The sequence below is a fragment of the Sebastes fasciatus genome, chromosome 15 (genome assembly GCF_043250625.1).
Source record: "Sebastes fasciatus isolate fSebFas1 chromosome 15, fSebFas1.pri, whole genome shotgun sequence".
NCBI classification, from domain to species: Eukaryota; Metazoa; Chordata; class Actinopteri; order Perciformes; family Sebastidae; genus Sebastes; species Sebastes fasciatus.
Window position 1 is genome coordinate 2,169,596 of NC_133809.1, and position 23,031 is coordinate 2,192,626.

Genomic DNA, 23,031 nt, shown 5'->3' on the forward strand with positions numbered 1-23,031 from the left:
AGCTGACTGTAGTGCCTCCTGCTGGCGGTGGAGGGGTAGTGCAGGCTGCTCAGTCTGAGAGCCATCTGCTCTGCCAGGGCGGCTCGCTGGGCTTCACACTGACTGGGGATCGGCTCAGCCTGGAGGAGACAGAGCAGGACATACGGGCATCAATCACACGACATGCTGTGGGTATTCATGATCTGGAAAGGATAAATCTGGCGTCCTCCTGACCGTAACAAGTGATGTATCTGTTCCCCCGACACAGACGCCGTGGGAGCGGTTAAACAACAATGAAAGATATGGATCAATTTAAGAGGGTTTTTATTTGTGTAAGTTGATTTCCAGCCAAAACTTCTGCACAAGAAATATCATCCTCTAACAAGCAGACTGGCGTTCCCTGATCAGTCCTTCAGGTCTTAACGACACCTGAACCTTTCTTTAACACCACCCACAGGACATTTAAGCCTCAAGCTTAAAGGGACGATTCTATGTAAGAATCAGAAATGTCTTGTTAACAGCGACACCTGTGGCCGTTAAGTCAACGAAAGTCAGCGTCCTGTTGCTGGCGCTTGTGCTCGCTCTACATAGACATGAAGGAGCATCGCTCAACACAGTGAGGAGACACACGTCAGCTAAAAGCACAATATCACTCTATATTTCAGCTGCTTGGCAGTAATGTTAGCTGACCAGACCAAGGTCTCTCCATGAATCAATGCTGATACTGTGTTTTCCTGCTTCAGCCTCCCGACCGCGGCCGGAGGGAACAGGGGAGACACCGGAGTTTTGGTTGGAGATGATAACGTTTCTCTCTGCGGAGCCCCGTCACTTCACAAGACACGGGAAACCTCTGTTGGTCTGGAGGAGCTGCAGCAGTTATTTCTGCACAAACGTCCACTGAACATTCACTAGATATTCTCAGAACTAATAACTCCCCTGTGTCTTCTGACCGCGGTCGGGGGGCCGAAGCAGGAAGAGTTAACACTGTTTAACAGACGGGCTTCACTAGATACAACCAAGAGGTTTTGGTGCTTCTGTATAGTTTGTGTTGGAGTCTGAGTCTGAACAGCGTAGCCACACGCGAGTGCGCATGGGACACCGACCCGCAATGATTTATACGTGTTAGGACTTATAAACAGCACCTTTAAAGGTGCAGTGTGTTGGATTTGGCGGCATCTAGCGGTGACTAAAAATATTTTTCACTGCTTATTTTCGTTTCAGTTTCAGTTTAGTATAATAACCCTACTAAAGGTTGCAAACATCACAACTACAGAACATGAAGAACAGAACAGTTAATGTGCCTAAATTCAACTCGTTCCTCCTGATCAAACTGCCCTTTACTTGTCATTGATTCAGTTTCACCGGATGAGCAGAATCAAAGTGAAGCAACGCAGCGACCTATCAGTGACGTGTGAAACCTGCCCGGCGCCCGTTTGTCCTACTCGTCCTGTCGTGTGATTAGCTTGTTTATTGCAGATGAATGAGATTCAGCTGTGCCATATTTTGACGGACGTGCCCTTTAAAGCCCCGCGAGTGGCCAACAAACCACTAGAAACACACTCCACGCTTATCCTGCACCCTCATCTGGGCTCACACACTCACTCACATATCCATATGAACATGTAGATGCATATAAATGCACACACACATCCTGCTAACACAAATTACCCATAAAACCACAAACACACATTTAGCATGAATCGCATTTCCGCCGGCACAAATTACCTCTCATACGCACACACGTCACGCCTGCACAAATGTTCCCATAACGCCACACACACACACACACACACACACACACACACAAATCGACCATGAATTGCTCCACACACACAAGAAAAAAATAAACATGCACACACACACACACACACACACACACACACACACACATCACAGCTCTCAGTATCCAGACACAATCATATAGAGCCACTCAGCGCTCCGCTCAGATGTAATTGCATACAAACTATATGGAGATGAGGCTTCAATTGAACCAATGAAGGCAGAGTGAGAGTGTACAAACAGCGACGCACACACACACAAATATGACCGCCTGCTTTTTCCTCATTCGGTAACAATCTGAATAAAGTGTCGCCGCGTCGCGTTCGCCGTCCGATCTACTTAGCGGACTCGCGGAAGGATCTGGAAAGGTCATCCAATCTGTGGAAGGCAGAGCCGCTCAATCAGAGAGCTAATAAACAAACAGGCAATACACAATCAACAGCGCCGTCTGCATCTGTGTGTGTGTGTGAAGGTGTTTTGTTTGTGCGTGTGTGTGATGCTATTACAGAAATGAAACTAACTGGAAGCTCTCAGAGAAAATTCTTCTCACTTTGTCTAAATGTCTCTCCACTTCCATTCATTACTTCTCTCCTGGTTGCGTTTGCAGGCTGTTTGCTGGCTGGTTAGTCGGCCAGTGAGTCAGTAAATCAGTCAAGTTGTTCATTAGCTGCTTAGATTGTTCTTTTCTTTGATAATTTGTTCCTTGGTGCAGTTTATAACTCTGACTCTGACTCGGGCCCCGAATTACATCTAAAAATACTTTCATTTAAAGAGTAAAAAAGAGGGTGAATAAGACACACTTACTCCTGCTTACTGCGAGGGAGGAGTGACCTTTATGAGCAGCTGTCAAGTGATCACATGATTCATCACATGTGTGCTCAAAGAGCGACAGCCAATCACACGGCTGGATTTAACCTTTGCCCCGTCCTGTAATCTGTTGCATGTTCTCTCTGAAGTTTAGACTCAGATTTAAGTTCATTTAACCCGTGTGAAATCCTTCATAGTTCCAGCTGCAGGTAACACATGAAATGAATACCTCTAGATATAAAATGGAAACAAAAATAAGGAAAGTCTGCTGCTGGTGGAGGAGGTAAAGTGTATCAGTGGAAACAACAAACAATAATGGAAATCTTGAACCATGTTTACACGTAGAGACGGTAAAGATGCAGGATTCTGCAAACAATGTCAATTGAACATTTCAATAAAAAGTCTGTCTGGGTCTTAGACTGTATAGAAGTAGTGGACGTAGTCACCGTGACGTCACCCATTGGTTTGTGAATGGCCATTACATAGCCTCGAATTTGTTAGTTTGGCCGTAGCCATCTTGGTTTTTGCCCGTCACCACCTTGTTTTTTGGCGGTTTTCATCTTGTTTTTTTGCCACCAAAAGTGACACGAGAGTGTGGAGCTAAGTACAACTAAATGCTGAATAAGACATTTTAAGGTGATCAATATGTTAACCAATCAACTAAAATCTTATAATTAACTCTGATGAAGTGAAAACAGACTGTGAAAGGGTTAAAGTTCTGAGACAAAAACACGTACAACTCCCAGACCGGACAACGCCGTGGTAGCGACCTGTCAATCACCAGGTAGCCCCGCCCTAAAGCATCCCCTGCTTTATGGTCTATTTGACTCTAAATGGGACCATCATTTACTAAATGAACATCATGCTGTATTGAAGAAGACTTGAAACTAGAGATTGAGACCATAAACTCATGTTTACAATGTTTACTGAGGTAATAAATCAAGAGAGAAGTAGGGTCATTTTCTCATAGACTTCTATAGAACCAGAGGAGGCGCCCCCTGCTGGCTGGTAGAGAGAATGCAGGTTTGAGGCACTTCAGTGTTGGCTTCACTTCTCAGCTGTTCTGTCAGCGTTTCGTGGACACGTCAGTCAGTCAGTAAGAAGGTTGGTAACTGAGTCAGTAACGCTGTTAGAGACAGTCAGTTATTTATTCAGTTCGTTTATTTTTCCGAATTTAGCAGCGAGCGAGCGAGCGAACGCAATCTTATGGTTGTAATTGGCTTTTTCATACCTAACAGCTGACTACAGCCATAATGAAACACACACGCAATTTCTCCTGGACGCCTTGAGGACACAGAACTGGAACACAGAGTCTGTTTAAAACACACACACACACGCACACACACACACACGCACGCACACACACACACGCACACACACACACACACACACACACACACACACACACACACACACACACACACACACACACACACACACACACACACACACACACACACACACACACACACACACACACACACACACACAGAGTGATGAGTTGGGCTGCTTCCCAGTCTGAAGGATCTTCAAGGATTTCTGTCAGAAATTATTTCTCTTCAAACTAGACTCATGGCTCCATCTGCTAGTGTGTGTGTGTGTGTGTGTGTGTGTGTGTGTGTGTGTGAGTGTGTGTGTGTGTGTGTGTGTGTGTTGCTCATTGTGCAAGTTCATCTACTGAACTGTAAAAAGGATCAAAAGTAAAAATGCATATATTTCTATGAGCTACTGTTACACATCTGACACACATATAAATATGCCATTGCCACAAAAATCATCACACTTGTTGAAGAGTTGTTTTTTAGTAAAACTTGTATGTTCAAAATGAACCTTAAAGGGAGATTTGTCAAGTATTTAATCCTCTTATCAACATGGGAGTGGACAAATATGCTGCTTTATGCAAATGTATGTATATATTTATTATTGTAAATCAATTAACAACATAAAACAATGACAGATATTGATCCAGAAACCCTCACAGGTACTGCATTTAGCATAAAACAATATGCTCCAATCATAACATGGCAAACTGCAGCCCAACAGGCAACAACAGCTGTCAGTGTGTCAGTGTGCTGACTTGACTATGACTTGCCCCAAACTGCATGTGATTATCATAAAGTGGGCATGTCTGTAAAGGGGAGACTCGTGGGTACCCATAGAACCCATTTACATTCACTGATCTGGAGGTCAGAGGTCAAGGGACCCCTTTGAAAATGGCCCCGACAGTTTTTCCTTGCCAAGATGTAGTGAAATATTGGAGCGTTATTTAACCTCCTTCATGACCAGCTAGTATGACATGGTTGGTACCGATGGATTCATCAGGTTTTATAGTTTTATATTATGCCAGTATCTTCACTCTAGCTTTAAAACTGAGCTGCTACAACTTTGACAGCCCGAGTAATTAGTATATATCCCACAAAATCAATTTGTATGTAATTCACATAATCGTGAACCAGGAAGTATAATGAGCGTCAAACTTGGCGTAGGGAGGAGGTCGGGGTGGATGGATGAGTCCGAAAACACCAGACGTTCACCAGGAGACCGCTGTTCAAGTCCCGTGTGACACCAGAAGTCAATGTTTATTCATCACGTAACTTCCGTACTTAAGTAACGCCACTTCTGCAGTTATTTGAACCCAAACCGTGATCTTTATTCCTGAACCTAACCATACAGAATTTTATTTTGAAAAGACTATGTGCATGTAACAAGTGGTTATTGACATGTGTTGCTGGACATTTGTAGGAAAACGAACAAAAAATGAGGAATAACTTGTAAGATATACGAACCGTTGTATGAGGATGCATTGTACGGTTACAAGTTGTGTGTGCAGATCTACAGTAAATACGGTGGACGTTTGTTAACATGACATCATCTGACTGCTGTTTCTACCCCGCTGCACTCATCATAATGCTGCAGGCCCACATCTTAGAAATTAAAAAGAAAGTGAAACAAATTTAAACTTAAACAGAATGAAATACTTTCTATCATAAGTGAGGACTGTGTGTTAAACCCTGTGAGAGTGTGTGAGAGTGAGCGTGTGAGAGATTTAGAACAGAACAGCTGAGTCCAGTGTTTCCAGTCTCGTCTTTAACGCCGCTAATAGACACAAGAATCAATAAGAATCTGCCTCATTTGATGAATATGTAGACCGTCCCCTGACACACACACACACAGTTTCTGTTTTTTTCTGTAGCTCTGTGTGTGTGTGTGTGTGTGTGTGTGTGTGTTTGTGTTCTACCTCGATGTGCTGAATCAAGTCATTTTGCGGCTTTTTGTTTACATGTCAGGGCCAATTTACCCAGCATCCCTTGAAACCCTCACAAGCACATCTCCCTCGAGGTGTGTGTGTGTGTGTGTGTGTGTGTGTGTGTGTGTGTGTGTGTGTGTGTGTGTGTGTGTGTCTCCTGGGGTTTTCCCGGGGCTATAACTGCCAATCAAACAGCGGTGTTAGGACAGAGAGCTGAGCAGCAGCAGCAGCAGCAGAGAGACACACCACAACATCCACAACACACCTCAAGTCTGCTCGTTCATTAAAAACAACTATCAGCTGATAAATCAATACACAAATCAATCATCTAATCAATGATGTCACAGACTAACGCTGTATTAACATCAGCTCTCTGCTACAGACCATATAAGTCATCTCAGTTATCTGACAAACAGGCGACTTGTTGGTTGACTGAGCGTCCAGCGGCGCCTGCAGTGTTTCCTCAGCGCCGTCTTTAATGTGGCGGGAACATCTCAACGCCACCTGAATGAGTTCAGGCCCGTCGGCGGATTGGCGCCGGGAGCAAAAGCATAGTTTCAACATTCTGCAGCTTTCGTCAACAAGGAAGAGAACAGCCACTGCCACCATTCTGGACTGAAAGTTCTCATTATATTTCTCTTGTATTGTTCAACGCAGGCCGTTTCAGTAGAATATGGGTCAGTGTGTCTTTGGGTCATTCGAATTTCCTTTCACAAACGGATATTAAAAAACAAAAAATTAGTTATTTGATTTTCGTTTTAAAATATAAATAATTTTATTAGGCGTTTTTCTTTATCAGGATCAAAAAGAGATGAACTAAACTTAAAAAACGGTTTATTTTCATTTTCTATTTCTAAAAACAAAAAATAAAATCACTAGAAGAACACCTGCTTTTTTCATATTCTGCAACAGGAAGTTGCCATTTACAAAGTAAGAGCGCATATGAGGACGGTGCTGCTGTGTAACTGAAGGTGCTGGACATGGATCAGTACGTAGTTTTTTGAAACAATAAAAGAGAGTTTCTCAGGGAAAAAGACAGATTTGAACTTCCCGGATCAATAACTCATAACCGAAACGTTGTTAAAACACTAACCACGGCTCTTTCTAACTTTAGTTAAGTAGATAACAAGCTACAAGTCGCTTTCAGTCCAAAATGGTGGAAGCGTAGCTCTGCTGCTGGGAGCTGACGTTGCAATGGAACAAACTATTGACTCTCACTTCTTAGCGATATACCTTCTTTGGTAAAACTGACGAATTAAAACTGAAAAAATTAAAAAAGAAATGACCCATCTAGGGCAAAAAGGTTTGTCTTTTGACTCCACATTTGATGTTAATGTCTTGAGACATCAGTGTGTGTGTGTGTGTGTGTGTGCGTGTGTGTGTGTTGCAGGTCAATACTGGAGGTGAGGTATTCCAATAACAGGGTGTTTTTGTCGTGATAGAGCGGAGCAGTGGGTAATGATACAGGATCAATAATGTATATGAGACGGCTGCATCCAGCTGCCAGCACACACACACACACACGCACACATGCACACATGCACACATGCACACATGCACACACGTGCACACACGCACGCACACACCTGTGCGTGTCGATACTGTAATACAGTTTGATTTGCGTGAAGCCGTTGAATGAACGCTCCGATTTCATCTTTCAGATTGCCGACAATAAAAGAAAACACACACACGCACGCACGCACGCACGCACGCACGCACGCACGCACGCACGCACGCACGCACGCACACACACACACACACACACATCCTCCCTGACAATCAGACCAGAACAGATGTGAGCATCACTGAGGCAGCAGGTTACAAACAACAGAATGTGTGTGTGTGTTGTCCGCAGGCTGGTTGTGTTGTCCAGATGTTTCTACTGAGGTCTTCATAAGCAGCTAAAACCAACTAAACAAACCTCCAGCTCACCTCCTGGCCTTCTCTAACCTCCTCCTCCTCTTCCTCTCCTCATTCATCGTGTTCTCAGGAAGCACGTAACAACAGAGAGAATCTGCAGCGGTAGCAAGAAGTTGAGGAGGAATTTGAAAAGAAATCCTCATGAAGAACATCTGGAGAGCCTGAGGTGCACGTTGTTTCTCTCTGTTTATCTTCCAAAGAAAAATGTTGCTATTTGTCAACCTGCATCTTATTCTAATATAATTGTGACCATTCAGACGAGAGGTCATGATGGTTTTACACTCGCTACTTCTGTTATAGAGTTCAGGGAAATGCAGACTCTGGTAAAAACAAAGTATATTAGTTAATGTGTAAATGTGTGTCAATCGATGAAAATATTAAATCACGATCAATCGCATGATTGTTCATAGTTAATCACGAATAATCGCAAATGAATCACACATTTTTTATCTGTTCTAAATGTACCTTAAAGGAGATTCGTCTAGTATTTAATACTCTTATCAAAATGGGAGTGGGTGAATATGCTGCTATTAATTAATTGATAAAATGTGACATAAATTCATTTATTTATCTTTGTATTTATTCCCTTATGTATTTACTATTCTGTTGAATTTTACCTTTTGTTTATACATCATTGTTTTTTATTAAATTTGAAATTTATTTATTTTTGCATTTTTTAAATGTATTTTTAAATGTTTGTATATATTTATTTATTTATATATTTATTTCTGCACGATTTCCCCTTTGCATTTCTATTCACATTTCTTTATGCATTTGTGCCTCAAAAATAAATAAATACATTTAAAAAATTAATAGAAAAGAAAAGAAACAAATTAAAACAGAAATATCAATTATATCACATTTTATCAATTAATTAATGGCTACATTTATTTTTAATATTATGTCTGATACATTTAATGACATATTTATTCATTTATTGAGTCATTTATTCATTTATTTTTGGCAGGTTCTGTCCTCCATACAAGACTAGTGAGCTATTAAGTGGGTCTAGAGTTAGGTATACGTCGGCATGTTCAGCTCTGTCTTCACAAAAAAATAAAAAGTGAGTAAACTCCTCCAAACAAAGACTGACTGTATGAAACAAACAATACAAACAGGCTGTATAAAATGGTCGCTTTATGCTTTTTAATATCTGTTGGTGCTCTAAAGACGTTTTATATCCACCTGTCAGTGTCAAAGATCCACGTTTGGATTCTTATCTTGTTGTTACAGACGTTTTACGGCTCTCTGAAGATGCTGATTTGGCCCCGTGTGGACTTGTCGGCCCTCGTTTGGCCCCCTGACGGCGTTACAGACAACAAAACCTCACTGATCCAGATCATCACCTCCTTCTCAAACTCCCACAATCCCCTCTGATCCCTCCACCAGGCTCAGCTCCTCTGTCTGTCTGTCTGCGACCTCATCTCTCTCACTCTCTCACTCTCTCTCACTCTCTCTCAGCAAGATCAGTTTTTTTTTTATGTTGGTTAATTATTTCCTAATTAGTTTGCGTGTTAATTAGAATAGTGGCTAATGTTAATTAGCTATATTAATGGGAGCTGCTGTAACACCTGCCCCCAGCGCCGGGCCGCCGCCGCAACGCCGCCGCCACCGCCACCGCCTGCCAGATATCTTCATCTCAAACCGTCCTCAGCTTCCTGGCTCTGATTGGTGAAGTCAGGCGGAGACGTGACGCTCCAAAATGTTTTCTGCTTCATGACATATGAGTCAGAAATATTGATATTAAAGAGTGGAGTTACTATAGGAAACAATATTTATCTGAATATATGAAAACATGGTCTTTGATTTCAGTTCAGTTCTGTCTGGCTATTACCGTCGTGACCATTTATTAAGATAAATTATGTTTAAGGCTCCACTTAACACCAAAACTCCACTTTCAGAAACCTCTCCGTGCTCAAAGGCACGCCACGCCACGCTCACCGTTACCGCTTCTGTTCTTGCTTTTTAAAGCGGTTGTTGAGTTACTTATTCAGGGAGTCAGCAGCAGTTTAGCATCTTAAACACACCATCCCTGACACACACACACACACACACACACACACACACACACACACACACACACACACACACACACACACACACAGAGCAGCCCCTGACACTATGTGAAATTAGCTGATCTCCCAGCATGCTCTAGTGATGCAGACCTAAAACACTATTAAGAAAAAACGTCAACCAGCCCAAAGAGAGAAAATGATGATCACCTGAAAAATCAATAACATCTCTCCAGTCCCTGCTCTCTCATGCACACGCACGCACGCACGCACGCACGCACGCACGCACGCACTCACTCACAGAACAATAGGGTTTATTGGTTAAAGACACAGCAGCATGCAGCGCGCTCAGATGTGCTGAATGACAGACAAGGTCAGGCTCACTGTATCGTAGTACTCTATTTGGAATAAATAATCCCAGAAATAAAGAGTATAAACAGGTAAATATATATAAATATTAGGTGGAGGATGGATGGAAGAGATGAAGAGATAGAGGAGGAGGAGGGCTAGAAAACATCTGAAGTCTCCAGCAGTGTGTTCAGTCATTAATTTAGTGTTTATCTTCGTCTCTGTCGATTCATCAGAGAATCGTCTAAACACTCGCAGAAAAGGTGGAACACATTTTATTTTGAAAATGCATATTCTGTCTTTCTTTCTCTCTCTCCCTCTCTCTCTCTCTCTCTCTCTCTCTCTCTCTCCCTCTCTCTCTCTCTCACACCAGCAGCTTCAGTGTTTAATCAACATTCTTCCAGTGATAAAGAACTCGAACTGTTCCAGACTGTTTCAGGTAAGATTCAATTTCTCTGCGTCTCTTTACTCCGTGAGACGGCTGCCGTCATGTGTTAGGACATTCTTTAACAACGGGACATTTTAAGTGGGAATATATAAGTTGGATAGCAGAGATGTTTTTCTGAAATTTAGGAAATTTTTTGAAAGCAAGACAGTTGAAAAAGTGTAGACATTTTTTGGGGGAAATGAGGATAATTTCAAAAGCGAGGACATTTGTGGAAAGTGGCAAGATTTTAAGTGATTGAGGACATTTTAGGAAAGTGAAAACATTTATGGAAAGCGGGAATATGTTAGGAAAGAGAGGACATTTTGTTCAGTTCTGACTTCTGACTCAAACCCCCCCCGCCCCTCCAGACAGTTTTACTTCCTGTTTTTTGGTTAACGTTCTCTCTCAAACAGAGAACGGGGTTATGGTTAATACTCAGACATAATTCATCACCACGGCAACCAGATTACATCGTTTGTCAACCTAGTTTGAATGACACCAGCTTAGATGAATTTACTGTTCATCAGACCACAAATGAGACCAGAATTATCTCAACACACCGACTCTCTCTCTCTCTCTCTCTCTCTCTCTCTCTCTCTCTCTCTCTTCTTCACCGTCTCCTCCTGGCGAGGCGGCCGTCTGGCTGCTGCTGCTGCACCGAGGAGCTGCACCGCCGCACGCCGGCCACAACGCACCGGAGGACGGATAGACGTGTTGCCGAGGTTCGGCGTTTGAAATGCGGTTTCGAGGTGCTAACACTGGCCAACAACCTTCTATTTTGCTTTGTGCACAAAATTAAGTTATTTGTCAAAAACACCTTGGTGAACAGTGTGTTAATCAACTTAGTCTGGAAATGACTCAATCAAATATGAAATATCATAGAAATACCACAATACTCTGGAGGGGGGCTTTAAAGGTTTGTTTAAAGATTAGACGTTTGTGTCGTCATGAGTTCATATTACAAACTAAACTAACTAAATTCAAAATAAAGAATAAAGAATAGAATCCATTGTCAGCAGAATTCCCAGATCTCAACATGCAGCCTTTCTGTTGTTTTCTCCTCCCTCCATCCCTCCATCACCCTCCTCCTCCACCCCTCCATCAGGTAGAGTGACCTTGTATTTCATTTACTGATAATTACATGTTTTTTTCACAGAGAGGCTTTAATTAGAATGCTAGAAATATTGATTGCCTCTATCATCTCCTCTCTCCTCCACTCATCCCTCCTCCTCTCTATCCATCCATCCCTCCATCCATCCATCCCTCCATCCATCCCTCCATCCATCCATTCAGCAGCTACCAAAGTGTTTGAGAATCAGACGGACACAGAGAGACGATGAAAAAAAATTAAAATAATTTATAATCTAAAAAATAAGTTTTACTTTCATATTCAAATCCACATAAATACTATTTTTCTAAGCGACGAGAGAAACGTTTTGTATTCTAAATTGTTGAATCTGTAACAAAGAAAAACAGACTGCTGATTTTAGATTAAACTACTTAGCAGAGGAAGTTAGAGACTGCATCTGTATTTCAAATGAATGTTTCATTATTTCTTTATTATTAAAGGTCACGAAAGCAACACAGTCACTTGGAAATTGGAAAACATTTCATCTGTTTGTTGACACTTTAAATACTAACTAGACTACAAACCAAACAGTTTAGTGGTGAGCTGAAAGCTGAAGCTGCTGAGAGTTTACCTGCTAATGTTACCAAACAGTTTACCGTGAGATGGATGTAAATCATCAAGGATGTTTCTAGCAGCTAAGTTGCTCAAATGAAGTCGTTAACAAGAATCCTGACTTCAGAAACTACAGACTGAACACACTGATCATTAATTAGCAAGCTGATAATTAATTACATCTGTGAGTCATTATCACAGATGCATTGTGGGACTGGATATAATGTGTTCTTGTGTTTAGGGCAGAGAGGGAAGACGGAAAACAGAGGGAGGGATGGAGGGATGGAGGGAGGGAGGGAGAGTTAAACGAACGTTCAGCCGAGCTAACGGGCCTGCTGCTGACTTTATTTTCTGCTGGCCGAAGCAGAAAGACGACGCTCACTTTTTGATGTTTGATTAATTATTTTGGTGCCAATCCATTTCTGCTTCCATATTTAATTAAAATATCATTTTAAAACATAATTAAGTTTTTAATCCGACTGCGAGTGAGTCTCGAGCAAAGCAAAGAAGACTCTCCTCTCTCTCTCTCTCTCTCTCTCTCTCTTTCCCTTCCTCTGTCTCACCCTATCGGCAAATTGGACGCCGCCCGCGGGCTCATGCACACGCACACACGTGCACATGCACACACACAGGTAAGCAGCATACCTTTCAGTTACTAGTAATGTAGAAACATTGTGATTTATTCTATAGTGTGTGTGTGTGTGTATATACCCGTCCTGACCTGGGCTGTACTGTGTGTGTGTCTGTGTGTGTGCGTGTGTGTGTGTGTGTGTGTGTGTGTGTGTGTGTGTGTGTGTGTGTGTGTGTGTGTGTGAGTGTGTAAACACCCAGCATGCGGCCCGCCGGCTGCTGATGGTCGAGCTAATTATGCATGAAATCAAATATGATTTAAAAAACAACTTCACAAGAATCTCTCTCTATGCTACAGCACGCACACACACACACACACACACACACACACACACACACACACACACACAGACACACGCACACACACAGACACACACACACACTCAGCAGGAGAGAGAGGCAGATGATGCCGATGATTGAGTGTGTGTTATTGTTCAGATCTGTGTGTGTGTATGAGAGGGAGACGTAACTACAAAAGATTCATTTTTGTTCTTGTTTTAATAAAAAGGCTGAAGGGCTACGGAGGGATTTTATTTCCTGTTTCCCAAAAGACAGAATTGGAGGGATGCTCACTGATTGGCTGCTGTGACACTCAACAAACTCTTCATTCATAAATGTGAATACACTCGAATGTAGGTGGTCGATAAAATTACGGTTTGGGCTTTAAAAACAAAGCAAAAGTGGGCATGGCTCAAAATTATTACAATCATTATCTTTCATATCGCCTATATACAGTGGTGGAGGAAGTACTCAAGTGAAAGTAGTAATACCACAGTGTAAAAATAAATCGGTTACAAGTAAAAGTCCTGCATTCAAAGAGTAAAAGTACAAAAGTATCAGCATCAAAATATACTAGTGGCAGTCCATTAAAATATTTACTCGAGATTCAATTCTCTTATCAACATGGGAGTGGACAAATATGCTGCTTTATGTAAATGTATGTATATATTTATTATTGGAAATCAATTAACAACACAAAACAATGACAGATATTGTCCAGAAACCCTCACATGTACTGCATTTAGCATAAAACAATATGCTCCAATCATAACATGGCAAACTGCAGCTCAACAGGCAACAACAGCTGTCAGTGTGTCAGTGTGCTGACTTGACTATGACTTGCCCCAAACTGCATGTGATTATCATAAAGTGGGCATGTCTGTAAAGGGGAGACTCGTGGGTACCCATAGAACCCATTTACATTCACATGTCTAGAGGTCAGAGGTCAAGGGACCCCTTTGAAAATGGACATGAGAGTTTTTCCTCATCAAAATGTAAGGTAACTTTGGAGCGTTATCGAACCTCCTTCCTGTCACGGAGTCCTGCAGTACACCTGATCATCACTGCAGCCAGGTGAGAAGTTAAACCACTGGAGGCCAGCAAACACAAGACTATCAGCAGGTGTTCTGTATGTACAGAAATAATATCATTTTGAAAAGCAAAGTGTCTCAGCTTTATCAAAGGTGACACAAAAATAAATAAAGAACTAAAAAAGTGGCTCACGCTCGGCTGAGTTCAGATCATTAAAAATGCAGTGGGCTCCTCCAGAATCAAATTACCTCGAGCCGATTCAAAGGCCCCTCGTATCCATCACCGTGCACCGTGTGGTCTCCAAAACAAGCAAATTAGATGTGGCGTTTATTTACGTGGCGGGTGGCGGAGGAGAATTAAGATTTTGGGGGGGTAAATTACAGGTAATTAAGGTCCATTCTGCGTAATTATCAGTTATTAGATGTAATTTGACGGCGAGCGTCTGGGACTGAAATGACGTGACAGAGAGAGGAGAGCGAGTGCACGGCCCTCCAGTTTATTTTTTTCTACTTCTCGCTCCAAATCCACCTCCTTATACTACTCCTCCTCCTCCTCCTCCTCCTCCTCCTCCTCCTCCTCCTCCTCTCTCCTCCTCCTCCTCCTCCTCCTCCTCCTCCTCCTCCTCCTCCTCCTCCTCCTCCTCCTCCTCCTCCTCCTCCTCCTCCTCCTCCTCCTCCTCCTCCTCTTCCTCCTCCTCCTCCTCCTCCTCCTCCTCCTCCTCCTCTTCCTCCTGCCTGGGCTTTCCGCTCCGTTCAAGGACACCATTCCAGTTATTTTCAATATCACAGATGGAACATAAATCAAAAGTAACGTGTGACACGGCGGCTGCAATCCTCAACCTCCACTGACTGATACAGAGAGAGATGGTGGAGGGAGAGGAGGAGAGATGGAGAGAGGGAGGTGAAGATGGAGGAAGAGGAGAGGTAGAAAGATGGGAGGGGAGGTAGGAAAGAGGAGTGAAGAAAAAAAGGAAGAACACAGCAGAAATCTCTTCATTGATTTTCTGTAATTATCTCAAAAGAAGTGAAATAATTCTGTCGGTGCAGCGAGATTATTATTCCCACCAGATTCCAAAACAGGAACTTCTTTCCAAAAAGAGAAGGAACAAATGAAGACAGAGTCACTGAGGGAGATCACGCAACTAGACTCAAGAAAAATGACACTTGATTCTGGAAAATTCTTGAAACATTTGTGAGGCTGTTCCTGCAACAGAGGAGGCTGCAGTTTCAGGACCACAGTCCTAGGACAAAGCTTACCATCTTCAGTGTAAGTGCTTCTTCAATACTCAGTGTTTTACCATTTTAATGAAGTTTAAATCATCTTAATAATGTATCTGTGCTGACCGCCTGCCTACCCCTACAATACATTATCAGTCTCTCTCTCAGGAGTCCTTGAGACCTTTAGAGGTTTCTAGTGTTGCCAGATACTAACTAACTAACGAACTACCGATCTTCATCAACATCGGAGAAGTTAGGACTAAACATCAACCTAACCAAGACAAACAGTGTGTTTCAATCCGCGTACTTCTGTACTTACACTTACTACTTTGAGTGCATAAGTGCGTTCACACTGGGAAGTACGGCAAAGTGCACTCAAAGTACCCGGATGTTGTACTCAAAACGGTCAGATCGTTGAGTGTGGAACGCTGGACACTTTCCACACTCAACTGTCGCTATCTTGGCTACGTAGCGGAAGGGGCGGAGCCACGACCACTATTCAAACAGACGTAGATAACAGAATAAAACAATACGTAAACATACCGGTGCATTTTCAGCCAACAGGAGGACACATCGTAGGCGACGACGTTGGAAACGTAATTTCCACTCTGCTTTCATTTTTTTTCAGAAGATATTTTGGCGGGTAGCGAGCCGCGGTCAAATGTTGCGATCGTCATTTCCGGTCAGTGCGCCGCAGAGTATTCGATTTGAGACGACCCTACCCCGTTGAAATTTACGCACTACTCAAGTGAGTACAGAGTGCACACAGTGCACTACATTGAAGTGTACTTCAGGAAGTACGTGGATTGGAACACATTCAAAGATCATGAGAATCAACAACAAGAATTCTGTTTTACTTGCTTACAGAAAATGAGACTTTTAGGACTCAATAAGACAGAGATGAGTTCTTTTAGGCAGAGCATGGGTGGAGAGAAGAGGTGAGGAAAGGAAGAAACTGAGAAAGGGAAAAAGGGAGGAAGATGAAGAAAGAGATGAGGGAGGACAGAAGAGAGGAGAAGAAACTAACAAATGGAAAAAGAGAAACTAAAAGGAAAGAAAAGGGAAAGAAAGAAAGAAGCGCCTATAGCCTCCGTCTTTGTGACAGAAATGCTTTACGGCTGTTGGCATCTGCCACAATATGCCACCATCGCCCCCGAGGGTCTTCTTCTCTGGATTATTATGGTTGCCACAGCGACATCGCCACACATCAGCTCCGCGGGGAATAAAAAAATAAATAAATAAAACAGGCCTCAAATTAGCAGGGGAGCGAGCGTCAGCCGGCTCCTCAGCTGGGACCAGATCCTGATCTTTTTACAGCCTCGTTAGTCGGGATGGTAACCCGGCTCGACCAGTGAGATCGCTCGGCTGGAGTCGGCAGCTGCTCTAACGACACCTGAGAGGGCCATCGTCACGGAGACGACCGGCAGGAGACGGCGGCGTCCACGTGATCCTAGATAAAGGACGTCCTCAAGGGTGGGATGAATTTCATTGGACAATTCCAAACCCATTTGGGTAATACTGTAAAATCAAATCATCACGTCTCAAAACATATAGATTCTCAAGTGATCGTTCTGCGTTTTAACCCCCGACTGTCTGACAGTTCATTCAGAGAGAGTTTGAAACTTCAGCCTTTATCTGCTCTGAGGATGTTCTTTCTCATCAAGGTGAAATGAGTCAAACTAATGTTCAACTAACCAACCGCAAACTAGTACAGTACAGGACTAATAATGATTACTAATGATTATTCTCATCATCTATAAATCTGAACCATAGAATGTATTTAAAGATGGACGACATGACAAAACATCTGGATCTCCTCCTGCTGCTGGCTGTCTGCTCTACCGACGATCCACCTCCATGTTTGGATTAGCGGGGAGTTAGACTGTGTCATCGCTGCCAAGATGCCAACGGCTGCACTAGTCCTCATAGATATTGCACAAATCAAATTACAGTGTTGGCATCAGTATCGGGTATCGGGTCCGATACTGTGCTCATGTACTTGTACTGGCAAAACGGCTCCGATACAACGGCACCGATACCACATTACGGCAGTGAGATGTTAACCTCTCGTCAGGATCTTTCGAGTCCTATCGCACGCGCTCACGCTCCACCTCCCCGACGGTGCGGGCAAGACGGGCCGGTAGTGCGTTCGACCCCACGAGGCCGGGATCCCACCTCAGCCGGTGCGCGCCGGCCCTCACTTTCATTGCGCCACGGGGTTTTGCTTGCACCCTCTGACTTGTGTGTGCGTTAGACTCCTTGGTCCGTGTTTCAAGAAGGGTCGGGTGGGTTGCAGACATCGCCGCAGACCCCTGGCGCCTTTTACGTGGGCCGAGCCCCGCCCTGGGGGCATGATGGTTTGGGCGCACTAAGGACAGTCCGCCCCGGTGACACTTAGTCCACGGCCACGGGAAGCACCCTCGCCCCAAGCCTTTCCAAGCCGACCTAGATCCGTTCGCGGCGCACCGCCTTGTCTGCGGGACTCCCCAGCCTGCCGTGTGTCGCTCACAGCCTCCAGCTGGCTGTTAACGAGGGTCTTTTGGCACAGAGAAGTACTCGTATCGGTACTCGGTATCGGAGAGTACCCAAATGTAAGTACTTGTACTCGGTCTAAAAAAAAAGTGGTATCGATGCATCCCTAGTCTCTACACAATAAAATTTAAAAAACAAATTAATTAATTTATGGTAGATGATGATATATATTGATTTCTTAACATAAACCAATAGGGGGCAGATTGGGGGCGAAATCATACCTTGATCATGTTCCTTGAGAACTGTGAGACAACATAACTAAATATGGCGACACCTTCTATGTTAGAAATGTTGAGATTAAGATAAAGAAAAAGCTGCCGTGGTGACTTTATTTGACATCCTGACACACCGCCCCCACCGGTCATGGGCTTTAGTACATCCTGAGGACACACAGAGCTACTTTATAAGGATGCCCAAAACCAACGTACGCTCCAAACATCAATCTGAGAATCACTTCATCTGAAGGATACTGAAGCCAAACGATATATATATATATATATATCGAGGGGTTACCGTCAACCAGAGTCAAATTCCTTGTGTCAACAAATGTGGTCATTTGTGACCGTGATTGTGAGAAGCCAGTTTAACGTAGAGAGAGAGAGAGAGCGCTTATTGTGCCCGGAGTGTTTCACTTGTGTCTCTTTCACTAAGAGTCAGCCTGTCAGGTGGCAGCGGAGTCGACCAAGGGCACTGTTTGATATTTAATATTTAATACGCTCACCTAATCACGCTCAGACCCGGTGTGTGAGAGAGAGAGAGAGAGAGAGAGAGAGAGGGAGGGTGAAACAGAGTGGGTGTTGTCTCTCTGTCAGTCTGCGCTTTTGGTTTGTCTGCAGGTCATTTAATGATTTTACATACAAGTGATTCATCATAATATTTCCAAGACAATCTTCTATTATTCTTCGCCTTCATCTCTCGCTCCTTCCCTCCCTCTCCCTCTCTCCCTCTCCCTCTCTCCCTCTCCCTCTCCCTCTCTCTCCCTCTCTCCCTCCCTCTCACACACTTTCTTTTTCAGTTTCTCTCTGCAGTAGCATCATCTAACTCCTCGGTCAAAGCGGAATAATTGTCAATGAATATTTAACAAGGTTTCAGATGGAGGGATAGACATCATCCTCTCTCTCTCTCTCTCTCTCTCTCTCTCTCTCTCTCTCTCTCTCTCACACACACACACACACACTCACACTCACACACACACACACACACACACACACACACACACACACACACACACACACACACACACATACACGGCTCGCTGTGATCCAGGCAGAGGTTAGCGATACGGCGTGGTCAGTGGTGCGTACAGCAGCCAGTGGATTAGCGGAGGGGAGATGATGAAGTGCAGAATAAATACTAAATAAACACCCTCTGCTTTCGCTCCATATACAGTAACACCGCTCGGCGCTGGCGGCCATTTCTCATCGGCCATTTTGTGTCCTTCTCGACCCCCCCCCCCCCCCCCCCCCCCCCCCCCTCCACCGCTTCACAAACTGGACTCGTTTGTCTGGAGGAGGTCATGAAATTGTAATTAACCACCCGCGGCATTTGTAATTTTTAATCCGGTGTTGATCTGCCAGCGTGGAAAAGTTTAAAATATTCAGAGTGGTTTTGTTCTGAGCGTAGTCCGAGAGGTTACGGGTTTAACCGCCGCATCGGCAGCCGTGAGTCCTGCTGGAGTGCCCTTGAGCAAGAGACCAAAGGTGAGAAGCAGAGAGAGAGCGCTCCAGACACACGGACAACAGCCGTAACAGTAAACCATGTTGTACAGAGCCTGAAATGTCCACGAACACACAACAGCAAGACGGATTCTTACAGCCTCATTTACTGATTTAGTTACTTTGGAGCAGAACAACTCCAAAAGAAGAAACAAAAAATACAAAGTATCTGACATATCATCACCCGTTATAGTTCATTGGCTAATGGTAAATGGACTTGCATTTATATAGCACTTTTCTAGACTTCCAACCACTCAAAGTGCTTTACACTCGTCGTCATCACCTACGTCCTATCATCTTCTCCTACATCCTATCATCTTCTCCTACGTCCTATCATCTTCTCCTACGTCCTATCATCTTCTCCTACATCCTATCATCTTCTCCTACATCCTATCATCTTCTCCTACGTCCTATCATCTTCTCCTACATCCTATCATCTTCTCCTACATCCTATCATCTTCTCCTACGTCCTATCATCTTCTCCTATGTCCTATCATCTTCTCCTACATCCTATCATCTTCTCCTACATCCTATCATCTTCTCCTACATCCTATCATCTTCTCCTACGTCCTATCATCTTCTCCTACATCCTATCATCTTCTCCTACGTCCTATCATCTTCTCCTACATCCTATCATCTTCTCCTACGTCCTATCATCTTCTCCTACATCCTATCATCTTCTCCTACATCCTGTCATCTTCTCCTACATCCTATCATCTTCTCCTACATCCTATCATCTTCTCCTACGTCCTATCATCTTCTCCTACGTCCTATCATCTTCTCCTACGTCCTATCATCTTCTCCTACATCCTGTCATCTTCTCCTACATCCAGTCATCTTCTTCTACATCCTGTCCTCATCACCTACGTCCCGTCGTCGTCCCGTCGTCATCACCTACGTCCCTTCCTCATCACCTACGTCCCGTCCTCATCACCTACGTCCTGTCCTTGTCACCTACGTCCACTGTCATTCTCTCTCCCGCTCAACCACACCTTTGCTACACACTGATCAATTCCTTAAAGGAGCTACTCTCCTCTCACAACATGACGACCTCTTGCCAAATTTTCCGAAAGTCCGAACCAGCCTAAACAAATGTTCAGTGGTTCAGTTGAATCTGGACCGAGACCACCTATCTCAAAGAACCAGGCTGTTTGGTGACGAGTCACACCTGTAACTGTGAAATCCGTACCAAATGAGGAAGGTGTGAAAGGACCCTCAGTCACTTAAATATTGCTAGTGTTAGTCTAGATTCAATCAATAAAGATTACAGATATCAGTATTTTGTCTCCGTTTCAAAGTGCATTTTTCATTGTTTTGTTTTCTAATCCCTTTCAGACTGTCTTACTTCTGTACACACTTTCATAAAATAATGCGTCCGTTTCATCAGACCTTTATACAGTTATTTTAAATTGTGATATTACTACTGTTGGTTGATTAAAATATGAATATTATATATATAATATAGACATACTGTATGTTATCTCTGGATTTCTGTACGACTCACAAATCAAATAACATATTTCTTTTTTTTTTCTTCAGAAAAACAAATCCCCCAGATCTCTAAGAATCTGATCTCTAGTATTTCATATCAAAGTATCGTCCTCAATTATCGGTCAAACTTTAATAGATTCAAGGCTTCGTCTCCAAACACCTTCCTGAATGTTCCCTCTCTCTCTCTCTTTCGTTCTCTCTCTCCGTCTCTCTCTCTCTCTCATTGTAATCAGCAGCCCTTACAGCCAATCTGCTGGCCATAAACCTGTCTGCAGCCTGATGATGTACGGCTCACAGAATTACCTTATCTGCCTCTGATTTACTGTGCCTCACAGGTAGAGAGACAAAAACAGCCTCCACACCTCCGTCACATCCATCTCTCCATCCCTCCATCCCCTCATACATCCTACACTTCCCCCTCTCCACACTCCTCAACCTTGCTTTTATCACTCTTCTATCAAACCCTCCTGCCTTCCTCTCGTCTTTTGTTCTTATATCTTGTTTTATCTTTTCCTCCACACCTCCGTCATTCCATATCTTCATTTCTTTCACTATTAAACTTCATTCTATCCATCTCTCCTCGCTCCTTCTTCCTCTTGTTGTTTCATCTCTCTCTAATCCATGTTGTTCTTCATCCTTCTTATACCTCAACCTCTCTTCATCTCTCAGTCCACATACTGTATCATCCCTCCATCCTTCTCTTCCTCTGTTTAACTCCCTCTTTCTGCACATTTCCCTTCATTTTCACCTCCATCTCTTGTTGTCCTCTTCTGTCTTCCTCTAGTTTTCTGCTGTACCTCCTAATTCTTTTGCTTCCTCTCTTTCCTTCATCCCTCCTTCAGCTCTCACATCCATCAAATCATCTTTTTTCTCCTCATTCACCTTCATTTCTTTCCTTTCTCCATTTTTTTCTACGTCCTGTCCTCATCTCCTACGTCCTGTCCTCACCACCTACGTCCTGTCCTCCTCACCTATGTCCTTACCTCATCAATCTATCCTCTTTTCTTCCATCATCTGTCCCCGTCATCTTATTACTTATCTCTGTTTGTCCTCTCCTCTGTCCACCCGTCCCCTCCACATCCTTCCTTCCATTCATCCTGTTTTTCCTGTTTTTATCCCTCCTTCCCCTCAACAACAATCCCCTGCTCCTCCTACTTCCTCACATTCCTCTCTTCTCCGTCCATTATCCTCTCCTTCCTTCACTCTCATCCTCTTCTCTCAGTGAAAGTGAAAATAAAGATCTGACTGTGTGTTTGACTCCTCAGCGAGGAGAGAAGGAAGACGGAGTCACTCATGACTAACAGGAAGAAAATGCATAAACACACTGTTTCTAAAACAGCATCAGATGGTGTAAAACACACTCTATTCATTCTAGTTCATTATTTGTTCAGACAGAGAAAAAAAAGACGAGCAGAAGAAGAAGAATCACACACACACACACACACACACACACACACACACACACACACACACACTGAGCATCAGATGCTCTGGTAGTAATTACAGCCTACAGTGGTCCTTTTTTATCTTTTATATTTAAGAACAAGACGAAGAATCTTTGATCAGAAACACAGAGAGAGAGAGAGGGCATGTGTGTGTGTGTGTGTGTGTGTGTGTGTGTGTGTGTGTGTGTGTGTGTGTGTGTGTGTGTGTGTGTGTGTGTGCAGTGAGTGTGCACGCCTTGATGTACGAATACAAATGAGTGAAATGATATCAAAATGTGGTTTTGATTGTGTGGCTTTGAGAGCAGAGAAGGGGGGAGGGGGGATGTAATTAAGTCGCCAGTGTGTGTGTGTGTGTGTGTGTGTGTGTGTGTGTGTGTGTGTGTGTGTGTGAACATGACTGTTTGTGTTCTTATGTGTTTATTCTCGGTGTCCTTGCGTAGATTTATTCATTTGTATTCATGTGTAAGTCCATATGTCCGTGAACATGTGT

General features: G+C 43.4%; 1 protein-coding gene across 2 annotated transcripts in view; it reads right to left on the reverse strand.

The window, feature by feature from the left end:
* The window catches only part of akap6 (A kinase (PRKA) anchor protein 6), a 420,277-nt gene that overhangs the window by 302,726 nt on the left and 94,520 nt on the right, over positions 1-23,031 (reverse strand). For both annotated transcript variants that reach the window (XR_012597348.1, XM_074661221.1), the window contains exon 14: positions 1-119. This exon is cut by the window's left edge and continues 15 nt beyond it. Coding sequence is in view for 1 of the 2 variants with exons in the window: in XM_074661221.1 (XP_074517322.1) it covers positions 1-119 (119 nt within the window). In the remaining variant the exon portion in view is untranslated. The remainder of the gene's footprint in view (positions 120-23,031) is intronic.